The 13775-nt window shown below is 58.8% G+C and overlaps 1 protein-coding gene across 1 annotated transcript in view; it reads right to left on the reverse strand.

Annotated features, from left to right (window-relative positions):
- Positions 1 to 11986: 11986 nt before the first annotated feature.
- Positions 11987 to 13775, reverse strand: part of SLC6A3 (solute carrier family 6 member 3) — a gene marked incomplete at both ends in the record, with an annotated part of 38302 nt that continues 36513 nt past the window's right edge. Inside the window, one exon of the mRNA XM_080715921.1 lies at positions 11987 to 12010. Coding sequence (XP_080572047.1) covers positions 11987 to 12010 — 24 coding nt within the window. The remainder of the gene's footprint in view (positions 12011 to 13775) is intronic.

A 13775-nucleotide genomic window follows, 5' to 3' on the forward strand; every position in this document is an offset into this window, starting at 1 on the left:
AAACACGGATCTGGACACAGACCTCACACCTCCGCAAAGCAAATGAGAAACAGATTAGCATCTTGAGTGTGAAAAGAAAAGCCACACAGCTCCTGGAAGACGACGCAGAGGAAGAGATGGATACCCTGGGACAGAGACGGCATAAGCCAAGAAAGGATCCGCACGCTGAGCTGAGTAAAATTAAAACTTGCTGGGCACAGTGGTGCATGCCTGTGTCCTGGTACAAGGGAGGCTGAGACAGGAGGATTGCAGGTTGGAGGCCAGCCTCAGCAGCTTAGTGAGACCCTCAGTAGCTGAGCGAGCCCCTGTTTCAAATAAAAATAAAAAGGGCAGGGGTGCAGCTTAGGAGTCGAATTCCCTGAGGTTCACTCCCAAGTACTATTCCCTATAATAAAGTATCCGTTCTGCAAAAGGCATTGTTAAGAAACAAGAAGAGAAGTCATAGCCTGGGGGAAAACATTTGCAAAAGGCATAACCCGTAAAGGACTGACACACAAAATAAAGAACTCTATTTTTTTATTTTGAAACAGGGTCTCACTAAATTGCTGAGGCTGGCCTTGAACTCAGGATGCTTCGGCCTCAGCTTCTAAGTACCTGGCACTTTAGTGTGCACTACTGTGTTTAGTATAAGGAACTCTTAAAATTCAACAAAAGAAAGCAAACATCCTGGTTAAATCTGTGCAAAAGGTCTGAACAGACATCTCAGCAAAGATATGCAGGTGGCCACAAGCAGACCAGAAGGGTTTCCCTGTCATGTATCCTCAGAGAACTGTGACCAGAGCCAAGTGAGGTAGCGCCACCCACCTGTCAGCAGCCAGACCCCGGGGCCTGAGGACAGCTGGTGCTGGCGAGGACGACCCCACAGCCCTGTCTTCCTAGAAGCCGCCATGTTTAACCAGGGGCTCACCTGTCATCATACCCTTGTCCAAACCCGTAACTGTGGCTTGGGGCACGTGGTGCCCATGTGGGTGATCAGCTGGGCGTGTCCACTCCAGCGGGGACTCTGCAAGTGGGAGGCCGGGCCTGCGTGGGGGAGTTGGCGGGGACCTCTGCACTTGCTGCTCAATTATGCTTTGAAGCCAAATTGCTCAAAAACATAACGTTTAATTAAAAAAGAAAAAGAAATGCAGGTGTTTGCACGAAGCCCCATGAGCAAGTCAAAGCTGAGTGGGCACCACACCCGGGCAGGGAGTGCCCGCCAACCCAGGGATGGGCCAGAGCCCATCCTGAAAGGGCCGTGTGGCGGAGGCAGGTCCATCGCGCTCCCTGCGCAGCAGAGGGGAATCCCAGCACAAGGGGCAGGCCTGCGGCAGGGACTCGGGGCTGCGGCTTCCTTGGCTGCCTAAGGAGGGCCGTGTGCTGCAGGCTCAGAGCAGCAGAGCTGCTCCACTTGGAGGGGCAGGTCTGTGTCTGGGCCCTCTGCAGCTCTGCGTCGCTGGCCCCAGCGTCCCTTGGTCCGTGGGCACGCCCCTCCCTCTGCCATTCCGCACGGGCAAGCCTGCTGGGGTCTCTACTCCTCCAAGGACACTGGGCGTGGCTCCAGGGCCACCTCCTTCCCTCAGCAGCTGTGCAGAACACTGAGGCCTCTGGCTGGGAAGATGCTAGAAATTGCCACCCTGGCTCCGGGTGTTGGTGTTGGGGGCTCCCGGTGTCCCCGCGGCAGGCTCTTTGAGGCGAGGCCAAGTCACCTGTGCTGTGACCTGCACATTTGCACCATGTGGGGCTTCTGGACACCACAGAACTCCTGCGGGGCTCTGCCTTCCTGCGCCCTCCAGAGCCAGGTCTCCAGCCCGAGGTCTCGTGCTGGGAGGCCTGTTTATCGCTGAGTTCTCACCCCCGAGCTCTTGATGAGCCTTGCGCTGGGCCTTGAACATTATGCAGCTGGCTCTGATTACCCATAATCTGTTTGTTTGCTGGCTCGGCTCTGGAATACACGCAAAGTAATTTCAGGTTTGCTAACTCATGTCTCTGTGAGAACAGCCTCCTAACTAGGGCGCAGGCCACGCAGTTCTCCCTGCTGAGGCCAATACGGTCTCCCAGAGTGAGCAGCATGTCCGTCCTTCCTCACCCCCTTGGTGGACTCTTTGTTACTGTTCCTGCTCCATTTGGGGTCCCTCCCATCCTGGCTGTTTTTAGTTGTTTCTGAATTGGGAGAGGGCTCGCAGTTCTGTGGTCCTCTAGTAGGGGCCCAAAGCCCACAGTGGCCAAGCCCACCAGCTCTCGCCGTCCAGGGCCAGGACGAGGGCCCATCACCCTGCCCCCTCTGCTGACCCTCTCAGCCTTGGCCGCCCACTCCCCTGCAGGGGCAGAGGGCAGGGAGGTGGAGAGCGGAGGGTTCCCTGTAGGTACCATGCACACCCAGCAGCTGTGCCCTGGCAGTGGTGTGGGGCCAGGCACCTCATTTCACCAGACCACTCCAACAAGGTGTTAAGGCAGGAGGGGTGGGTGTCCAGGTGGAGAGCTGGCCCCTGGGTCCCGCTGGGCAGTGGCTGGCACCCCTCCAGCTCAAGGGGCTTGCATTTGGGGTGGTTTCACAATGCCTACATGTGAGGCTGGCTGCTATGATCTGGATGTCGGTGCTCCCAGATATAATGTTGGCTCGGGGTCATGGCATTGAGAGGTGGGGCTCTGGGGGGTAAGCGCATCACGGGCCCCTTGCCCTTCCTCACCATGCCATGGAGGGAGGAGCCACCCTCTCTGGACGTCAAGTCTGGTAGCACCCGATGTTGGACTTCCCGCCCCCACAGGGGGGAAAGCACACCTGCCGTAGAGGCCACTCAGTCCCTGAGTCTGGCACTGCAGCACGCCTGGCCTGGGAGCCCCCGACAGCGAGGGTGCTTAGGGCTCGCCCTTCGGCACTGGTGGGAGAGAGTTGCAGAAAATCCAGAGGGGCGAGCCCAAGCCTACCTGGGCCCAGGAGAGGAGGTTGGCCACCCTGGGCGGGGGCCCAGCCTCAGGGGCCACGCTGGGGCAGGGCTGAGCACTCTGGGCCTCTCTGGGGCTCCCGTCCTATGGCCTTTAACTGCAGCCTTCCCTGTCTAGCTCCCAAGGCCCCTGGCTGGGTGACAGGCAATTCCGTCCCCTCCCAGGGGTGTGGACAAGACAGTCACGGCAAGAGCTCCAGCCTCCTGTCAGTGAGACACAGCACATGTACACGTGCTCATGCCGCACAGGGCACACACGTACCACATGTGCACACCCTCCCTCGCAGGTATACACGGGTGTGCACACGGGCACACCTGTACACGTGCACGCACACCTGTCTGCACCATCCACTGGGTGGTGCAGCAGGGTCTCACAGCCTTGGTGCTGATGTGTGAGATGCAGAATTCTCTGTTGTGAGCTGCGGGGCACTGGACCGCCACCCCAGCCCTGCCCACTGCCAGGAGTCCACCTGGGTGTGGCTGTCAGTAGTGACGCCCAGGAGTGCCCCGCTGTGGCCTGGTGTCCTGGGGCACCCTGCTGAGGACCTGGGGTAGGGCGCTGGCTGTGAGCATGTTTGCGAGAAGGGACCTTCACCGTGAGACCCACGGCCAGGGCCTCTCCTCACCTCCAAGTCAGGGAGAGGTGGGGACCAGAACCAGGGCACGCAAGGTTTGGAGCAGAAACACCACACAGGACGCACACTCAGGAAACAGGGCGCGAGGATGCGGGATGCAGCCCTCCCCAGTCCCCACTTCCTTCTCCTCACTCCCCATGCTCTGACAGGAGCATGCTGCGGCCCGCAGCCCTGAGTAGCCCTGGGGACCAGCCTGGGCGGCTGGGGATAGCGGCATCTCAGGGTGAGACCCTGAACATGCACATCCCCGAGGGGGCGTCAGCCCCCAGGAGGACCGTGTGGGCCCGCCGTCACACTGAGCCCAGATATCGGCTGCACCATGCTGCCACACTCCAACCTGGTCACTCCTTACAACACCCGTCAGAGCTGAGCCTATGAGCCCGTGGACAGGAGGGTAAGCTGAGGCACAGCAGCTGGGCCCCTAGCCTGGGAAGGCCTAAGCCCCACCCTTACCCTGTTCTGCCTGGGTCCTTGCCAGCCCCACAGGCACCTGAGTCAGGAGAGGCACCGGAGGGCCTCGGCAGCCGGGCCCAGTGTAGCACCGAGCTTGCTCCCTCTGGGTCCTGCCTCTACAGGTGATTTATCTTCCCCTTGCCTTCCAGATCTTCAAAATTAGCACTTTGTAGGATAACAGGACCTTTTGAATTTTAGAAACAGCCTCTTTGTGTAAATAAGGCTTAGAAGATGCCAGAATGGTCAACAGGTGATGCCACAACCCAAATATTAGCCTTTGATTCCAGGCGAGCAGGGCTTTACCGTGGGGCCTGCAGGCCGGCTGCTGGTATGCGGCTGGGGCCAGCCGGGCCCAGGGCATGATTTAAAAAGGGCACCGGTGCCCCGCTCATGCTGTGTAAATACACATGCCTTCCAAGTGTAATCAATAAAACGCGCCGTCCCTTCATCTGGAAGGCAAATAACTGAGGAAAGAGGAGCTTAGCTCCCGGAATAAGTAAGATTATTTAAATTGTAGATAAATACATTCGGGGGGGTTGATACATTCAATACTGGCTTTGCTTGTGAAGTTCAGTTATATAAATGGGATCTTTTGCATTCATTTAGAAGAGTACTTTTGATCAAATAGAGTTTGCTCTTGTATGCCATCTGTCCGTTGGCTCTGGCACCTGCCTCTGGAGACCCTGGAGGGCTAGTGTCCCCAGGGATGACCTCCAGGGGAAGGGAGCTCAGCGTGGAGTGGACCTTCTAGTGCTGTGAAGAATTCCCTTTATTAACTTGAGCCCTCTGAGGCCCAGCCGAGGAAGGACGAGCTGGAGCATGGCCACGGCCTCAGCTGGGTGTGGGGCGGGGTGGATGCTTCGTGGCCTGGACGCAGTCTGAGGACCGGAGCGCCACCTCTGTTCACCACACAACTTTCCCTACTCCCTGGGCTTAGGGTCAAACTCGAGTGGCCGACACCCTGTGTCCAGGGTAGGGGAGGAGAGTGCTGCAGGATGACTGGCCCAGCTCTGCTGCTGGTCTAGTGCTTCTCGCAGGGTGCTCCTGGAAGGCGGCCGTGGCCGTCAGCCCTGGGTAGCAGGCTCGCCGGGACACGCCACCGCACCGGGGCTGGTTGTGAATGCCCTCGGCGTGGCTGCCTGGTGGCATTCACTGCCCTTGCTCTCAGCCCCCATGGACCTGACGCTGCAGCTGTGCTGGGAGGGAGACAGGCTTCCAGGACCTCTGGCTGGGCCCGTGTGGGGCCAGCAGGATGCAGGCCAGCTCCTGTCTGCCCCTCTGCTGGCCTTGAGCTGGCTCCTGGGCCTTCCTGAGTGGGTGTGTGTCCCCCGTCAGGGCAGCCTCTGCTGTATCCAGGGTGCTGTGGCTGCTGCTGCTGCTATTGAGAGCCCAGATTCCTCAGTGGCCGATGCTTACACAATGGGACAGTTTGCTCACACTTAAAAGTCTAACCTTCTGGCTTCTCCAAAGAGAAAGCGGAGAAAAAATATCAGAAGTGCCAAGCACCACTGGGTTTGCATTTCCATGGGGTTTAATAGTTCTTTATAACTGACCAGGTGCAGGGGTGCATGCCTGTAATCCTAGTACTTGGAGGCTGAGACAGGAGGATTGCAGGTTCAAGCCTCAGCAACTTAGCAAAACTTTCTAGCAAGATCCTGCTTCAAAACAAAACAAAAGGCTGGGGTTGTATCTTAGCGGTAGGACGCCTCTGGGTTTACTCCCCAGCGCCACGCATACAATGAGCAGCACCTGCTTGGGCTGTGTGAGCCCCAGATGCGCACACCTCTGCGGTCTTAGTCAGCTTCCTACCCGGCAATGCCTGGCTGCTCTGTTCTGGTTTCTGTGATCTGTCTGCTGAATCCTGCTGCAGAAACGTGGTACATGAAGGCTTCGAGGTAGCCTGGCTGCAAAGGTCTCTGTCTGCCTGTCTCCGCATGTCCCCTCCCCGTTCCCACGCTGTGGTGTGCGCTTCGCAACTGCACTGCCCTCTCTGACCCTTTCCATCCCAGGTGGCACCGACAGCTGTCCCCTGGCCTGGCACAGCAGTGCTCTAGTGACCTTGGCCGCTCGGACCAGCTGACAGGCAGGTCAGGCCTTGGCCAGGAAAGGGGTGGGCCTCCAAGGGCAGGGAGGCTATGGTTCAGCGCTGGGCTCCCTGAGGCAGGCCTGTGGTGGCGGGTGGGTGGGCATGAGGACACAGCTCTGAGGGAAGGCGGGAGGCTCCTCGGCTTTCCACGGGGAATTGCAGGCTGGCCGTGTTGGTGACCCGGCACATCCTGGGAGGAGGAGAGCAGGCGGTCCAGCCAAGGTGGGGGTCAGCCAGCATCTCCACGGGCACCAGAGACACAGCACTGGCTAATTACCCAGGTTCAGAAAGGGGCCCTTTCTCCCGTAGTCAGTAATCAGGACACAGGTAGAGACTGTGGCCTTTGGTCTGGTCAGATGAATCCACAGAGACTAAAGGTGGATTATGGAGTAAAAAGAAAAAAAGCCAAATACAGAGGGAGGCGTTGACCTTCCAGCCAGGCGTCTCCCTGCGGCCGGTCTTTATTAAAAGGCTTCTCTCGGGAATCAGTGGATTCCACGCCCAGACTGTTTGAAGGTCCCTCTGTCAAGGGCAGGACCCAGTGGTAAAGAAGGAGGGCGAGCAAGGGAGACCCCGGTCAGCAGGACTGGCTGGAGGCTCTCCCGTGAGCCAGGCTCTGAACCAAGCTGGTCTGAGGAAAGATCGCTCCAAAGACAGCATTCACATGTCTAGGCCCACCGGGAAGTGGGGACAGGACCAGAGGACCTGTGGGTGCCATCCATCCGCACACACTTGAGTTTCTACCTCCCTACTGCCCTCTGTGCACCCCTCACCGCCGCCCACTCCTGCTTCTACTCCTGCTCAGGTGCCCACCCTCCCTCCGCCTCTGTGCACCTGGCCCCCACCCATCCACTCCTGCACCCACCCACCCGCTGCCCACTGGGCATCTATCTACCCACTCGTGTATCTACCCTCCTCCGCCCTCTGTGTGTCCACCCACTGGCATATCCACCCACCCCCACCATCCACCCAGGTACCCACCCACCCACTGGCGTACCTACTGCACACATAGGGCCCACCGACCACCCTGCCCAGGCCTGTAGAAGACACCAGGCCAGTGAGATCAGCCCAGTCCAGTGGAAGTGGGAGGAGAGGGGACACATCATCTCCCTTCAGCAAGACCCTCACTGGGGGCTGGAGCGAGTGGGAGCGGGGCCAAGGAGCACCCACTGGGGGGCAGCTCAGAGGTCCCGCGGGGGCATCCAGGGACGCTGACCCGCAGGCGGAGGCCAGAAGTGGTGGGTGGGTGGGAAGCAGGTTGTTGCAGAGGGAGGACCGGGTGGAGGCACAGGACACGGAGGCCAGCCGGAGCCTGGACTCTGGACTCCGCATGGGACTGATCCCTCCCACCCCGGCGAGCCCACCGCCTGTGGCGCCATGACACAGCACAGGTGCCTTTTAACTTCGTGGCCGGACCGTTGTGTGTCCAATATACGTGGAGGCTCGTGTGGAGACTTGCACAATTTGAAAAAGTCCCCAGAAAAACCACTTGGCCTTGAAATATCGGGAAAATGAAAAAAAGTTATGTTATGAAAGCATAAAATAAGCTTGGATGGTGTGACGGTCAGTCTGCGCGGCCAGCTTAACCTGACCATGGCACGCTAATATGGCGTGACTTTGGTGTGATGATGGCATGGTTGGCCCGGGTGAGGCAGACTGGAGGGGAAGTCCTGCCTGAGCACGGGCAGTGTGGTTCTGATGGGCGTGGGACCTGGATACAGAGAAAGCCCGCGAAGGCGGCGTGGTTCTTCCTGAAGGAGGCGCGTCTGCTCTCGTCTGAGGTGTTGGCCTCCAGCTCCTTGAACCGGCCCTCCACCATCGTTTCTCCGGGGAGCTTCCTGGCCTTCCCACCTTGGACGGGGCTGCGTTATCTGCCGCTCCAGTTCTGAGACTCCGGCCCTTGGACGCTCCGCCAGCCCCAGGTTCCCTGGCTCTCGGCGGGCAGTTGGCCCCTTGGGACCACGCTGCCGTGGACTGTGAGCTGACTCGATGACCCCCTGCCACGTACGTGCCGTGACTGCTGCTGCTCCAGTGCTCTCTGGACAAACCGATGGCGTTCTGCTTGGTGATTTACTGTTAGAAGACACACAGTCCTATTATACAAAGTTTAAATTAATCAGAACGCATACACACAGGCCCTTCAAGGCTGCACACGGAGAGAAGAAAGCGGGCGAGAGGCGCCATGCCAACCTGCCTTTGAGCACAGCCTCAGCAAACCGCGAGACTCGTCAGCCTAGTGCGGCTGGTTTCAAAATAAAAAAACAGGGCTGGAGTGTGGCTCAGAGGTAGAGTGCCCCTGGGTTCAAGCCCCAGTAGCATGCAAAGAAAGAAACAAAGAAAGAAAAGGAGAGAGAGAGAGAGAGAGAGAGAGAAAGAAAGAGAAACAAACCTTAAAAATAAAAGGGGCCATGGTGAAGCCCTACGGCAGAACACCCCGGGGCTAATCCCCAGTAACTGCTCTCCCCACAAAGCCCCCCGTGCTCGTTGTTTGTTTTGGTCAGGCTTCTGGTCACCTGCAGGCCGTCAGTGGCTCCATGTTGGGGGAAGCCAGGGTGGGTGGGCTGAGCCACAGCAGGGGCAGAGCAGAGTGCAGGTCCTGATCCCCGCAGCTGTCTGTTACCCCAGGCCGGCGCCCGGCCGTCTCCAGAGGCACTGAGTGAGGACAGAGGGCGAGGACAGCCAAGCCCACAGGCCTGCGGCCAGCGCCCACGCAGGCGCCCTAGAACCCCAGGCACAGGTGGAAGGAGACAGCAGCCGTCTGTCCACTCCCTCTGCTCCCGCAGCTCACCGCCTCCATGGAGGTCTGGCCTCCCACAGAGCAACGAGCAGGAAACTGGAGGTGAGGAGCACTGCGGGCCGGGCGGCCAGGACGCGCCCTGTCCCCTTTGCTGCACCGGGCTTGCGGTCACCAGGAGCCCTCTCTTCTTGGTAATGACAAGTGTGTGTGTGTGTGTGTGTGTGTGTGTGTGTGTGTGTGTGTGTGTTTAAAAAGCCCGACCTTTTTGTTATTATGGTGTGGTATTAAAGATTGAATCTGGGGGTGTTCTACCTCTGAGCTATACCCCCAGGTCTATAATTTAAAAAAATTTAAACAGAGTCTCACTAAGTTGTTGATAGCTGGCCACCCTCCTGTCTGGGCCTCCTGAATACTGGCATTACAAGCATGAGCCACCATGCCTAGCTCACACCGGCAGCAGGTGGGCCCCCACACCGAGGGGTGAAGGGGTCATGCAGGCTCGGTGGGGAGCCAGCAGCACCTGCCACGGGTGGGACCAGCTCCTGGATGACACCGCGCTCCCCATTAATTTCTTCTTCTGCCACTCAAGATGTCTGTCTTCTTCCTCCTGGGCTGGCATCTTCTTACTGGTTTCAAGGAGCTCTCTCTATATTCAGTGTATGAGCCTCCTGTCACTCACCTCCTTGGGCATTCTGGATGACTGCTTGGAAGGAGCGCCAGCGTGCTCCTGGACAGCAGTGCTCTGCCTGTTGCCTCTGGTTTGGGGTTGCCTGTAGTGGAGTGTGAGGCTGGTGAACTTGGGGGCACCCAGAGGCTGGCCCAGACCTTGGGCACCATCTGGGTATCTGGACAGTGGCCGGGTGGCACCCTGTCTTGAAGTGACTTGGACTACAGGCGGGGTGCCAGCAAGCTGAGCTGTCTGCCTGCTGGACACAGCAGTCACCCTGGACAGCCGAGCCCTTGTACAACACACGGGCCTGGGGTCTGGGCAGGGTCCATGGTGAGGTGCCCTATGGGCCAAGACCTGCTGGACACAGGGCTGCTCTTTTGAGATCTGAAACAGGAAGGCATTCCTGTGGGGGTGCCACAGATCCCTGCTGAGGGCCGGCTGGGGTGACCTCTGTCCTACCGGGGTCATGTCTGGAGGGGATCACTGCTTTAGCAGGGGTCGCAGCATGGTGTCCGTGCCCAGGTGGTCCACTGTGGGCCCTGCTAAGGATGCTGGCATTTAACCAAGTATAAGGATGACCACCGAGGCTCCATGGGGTGGTCAGATCTACTGGTGTCTCCAGGGTCCCTCTGGACACTGTGGACAAGAGATAACAGAGGACCAGGGCTGGCAGCCACTCAGCTGATACCGGACATGTTTCTGGAAGGGGCTGCTGGCCGGGCAGTGGGCGGCCAGGGGCTGGGTGGTTGAGGAGCCACTGGGACACCAGTGGATGGAGGTGGAGGAGGGCAGGGCTGGTGGACAGGAACTCCACCTGAATGAGCAGACGTGGCCTAAAGCGGTGCCGTGTCCACTACCAGCGACCACAGGGATGCAGAGCTGGAGAGGTCAAGCTAACACGCAGACACGGTGTGCAGCCATGGAGGTGGACGGGGTCACACCTAGCACACTGTGTGGAGTTGTAGGGTAGGGCGGAGCCACCCCGTGTGGGCAATGGGGGTGGGCGTGGTCATCCGGATGGGCAGTGGAGGTGGGCGTGGTCATCCATGTGGGCAATGGGGGTGGGCAGTGGAGGTGGGCGGGGTCACCCAGTGTGGGCAGTGGAGGTAGGCGGGGCCACCTGTGTGGGGAGTGGAGGTGAGCGTGTCACCCTGTGTGGGCGGGGCCACTCGTGTGGCAGTGGAGGCGGGCAGGTCACCTGGCACACCTGCGTGGGAGCTCTGGGGGGTGGGTGTGGAGGGCTGCGTGCGATGGAGAGAGGCGGCAGGTCCCGTGCAGGGTCTCCTGGGTGGAGTCAGCACCCCTGGGCCCAGGGCTGAGCAGGTGGGCTAGAGCTGTGTGGGAGGAGAGGGCCAAGCAAACCCACTGTACACCGAGGTCATTTCCAGCACGGATTGCTTTATTGTGTGTAAGGACCCACACAGGATACTGACTATGGAGACACAACATGCTGACAACACCGGTTCTACGCGGAGCCGCTGCTCAGGAGGCGCTGGTGGCTGCAAACAGCCCAAGGCCAACAGGCTGCCTGCCCATCAAGAGGAGTCCAGTCCACTCGCAGGGGCTGCTCCAGCTGCCCCACGCTGGTGTGGGTGCGGGTGCGAGCTCTGCGGGGCTCAGGTGAGCCTGGGCAGACCCTCAGTGGTCGGTGGGAGGCAGTCAGAGCCCACACCTTCCCCTGCACCGTCCTCACAGCCAGGCCGTGAGCAGCAGCTCTGCCCCAGATCCTTCTCTTGGTATTGCTAATTATTCTTGTAAACAAAATGGGAACATCAGCAAACAGATCTGCAGAGACTAACCTTGCACTTGGAGAATTAGTTTGGACTCACAGGTAAATATGACTGTTCAGAGCCATTCCCTAACAGGAAAAGTGTTCCTACCATGTGACTTGTGCCTGAGAGAAGCAGCCCGGCCGGGGGTGTGGCCAGGTGTGCTCAAGCTGGGGTGTGGGCTCTGGAGGAGCAAGTCTCCTCTGAGCCCGAGCCAGGCCAACGCGGTGGTGAGGTGGCCAGGGGCTTGCACATCCCGGCATCTGCTCAGAGCCAAGCACCAGGAAAAGACTTCACACACGTGAACGCTCTCTCCTACCTCACCTCTGTACAATTACACTAAGATACTTGGCTTTTTTAATGTGAGCAAAATAAATTGTCTGGGCAGCTACCGTGAGCAGTGGGATTCTTGTGTATGTACAATTAGCAAGGTCCCTCTCCCGGAGCACAGGTGGACAGCAGGACGTGCTCCCAGGGCGGCGCGAGCCAGCCCTGCGCGGGCAGAGGCGGTGAGAAGTGGAAGGCCGGACCCCACCAGGTGGAGCTAGGTGGCTCCCGCAGACACAGGGCAGACGGCCTCTCGCGAGGATGGAGCCCGACGCGCTGATGTCCAGTAAAGAGGTTGAAGGGAGAAGTCGCCTCTTCCTCTGGACTTGCCTTTGCCCTCTCTCCCAGGTGAGGACCGGCCCGGGGCGTCCGTCCCCGCTGCGCCTTACACCAGGAGCCAGTGGCGCAGCTGGAAAGGAAGCAGCACTGTTCAGGAGTGGGGAGAGCAGCCCCTGCTGGAGGCGGCTTGGGTGCCGACCCCGCTGCAGCTCAGCCTGCCCCTGAGGAAGCCCACTGAGGGCCCAGGTCAATGCCGCTCCCGCGGGGCAGTGAGGACCCGCAGCCCAATTTAAGTGTCTATAACTAAAGTGTTGGTTGATAAGAACAAGCTGTGGGAGGGTGGCCTCTGCGCAGGCTGGCGTGTGGACGTGGGGGCCACGGGTGTCCCGGAGGCACGCCGGCACCTGGGAACCAGAGCTGCCTTCCATGGTCCTGCCATACTGACCTGGTGATGCTCCCTCCGCCTCCCCCAACACTTTCTTGGGGCCCTTGGTGGTTCACCAGAGTGGGGTTCTGTGCTCCGAGACCCTCCCAGCTGAGCCCCCATTGTGGGAGCCGGCCTTGCTGACTCCCAGATGAGGAGACCGGGGGGCACCGGTTGGATTGGAGCCCCCACCCTCACCTGTCACTGTGTGGCTGCTCGTTTTGCCGGGGGTGGAGCAGGGGAAGCAGGCACCGCTAAGTGTTTTAAGTATGTGTGTAGACATCTCTAAGGGAGGACTTGCTGGGCTTGTTCCTCTCACAGTCGCTACAGAGAGAGAAGGGTGCCACCACGTCCCGGCCACGTGGCAGGTCCTCTGTCTCCCCGTGGAGGCCTGCGGAGCTTCTCCAGCCTACGCAGGTCATGGCGCTGGGGCCACAGTGACCTGGGGCAGACACGTGATGCCGGCAAAGGAACCGTCTGGTATGTCATAGATCCCAGGGAGCGGAGGAGTCAGGCTGGGTGGCCACAGTCCCAGCGGGGCAACTCTGGGGCAGCCCCACTCCAGCCCGTGGTGAGGGGATGCTCTGCCGAGACCCAGCTGAGTCCACCCCAGGGAGAGTGGCCCTCTGTCCTCATCACCAGCAGGGGCGAAGTGACCTCTGGAGGAAGAGGTTCTCAGGGAGAAGCCACATCCTCACAGGCTGCGGCCAAGCCACAGACTCTCAGATAAAGGAGACAGAAACACGAGATATAGCCAGCCCTGAGTGTGGTCGGCAGGAGTCAGCACATCGGCCGAGACCCAGGAGCGGGGATGTCCCAGCAGTCAGCTGGCAGCTGGCTCCGTGCCGGGACTGGGAGCCCAGGAGACACTTCTGTGATTGGTGGTGACCTAAAGAGGTTTGCGGCCACTCAAGAGACAGTTTACGCAGAGACCTCATATGGGACTGTCTCAAGGATGTCTTTAAAAAGCCAGAAAATGATCCTAGCAGGAATGATGTATATGCCAAACATGTGCTGAGCCAATGGCCTCCAAGCACTCACAGACCCCGTAATGTGGTCGATATTAGCACAATCCAAACAGCAAAAATAATATCTAATTTGTGGGTTAAAAAGATAGAAGTGGAATGTTGGAAAATGGTAGCAGATTAATCAGTAGGAGAAAGATTTAGTTCCTTGTACACAGAAGGGATGGAGGTACTGGCTAACTCTAGGCTTTAAGTGAAGCTTTTGCCAACTGCTATGACAACTATTAATATAATCAGCTGGCGTGGTATCACATGTCTCTAAATACGGCTTGGGAGGCTGAGACAGGAGGACCACAGGTTTGAAACCAGCCTCAACAACTCAGTGACTTAATGAGACTCTGTTTCAAAATAAAAAATTAAAAAGGGCTGGGAGCATAGCTCAGAGGTACAATGTCCCCAGGCTCAATCCCCAGTACCAAACCAAACCAAACCAAACCTTCCAGGTG

The sequence above is a fragment of the Muscardinus avellanarius genome (genome assembly GCF_963383645.1).
Source record: "Muscardinus avellanarius genome assembly, chromosome: 1".
In the NCBI taxonomy this organism is placed as follows: Eukaryota; Metazoa; Chordata; class Mammalia; order Rodentia; family Gliridae; genus Muscardinus; species Muscardinus avellanarius.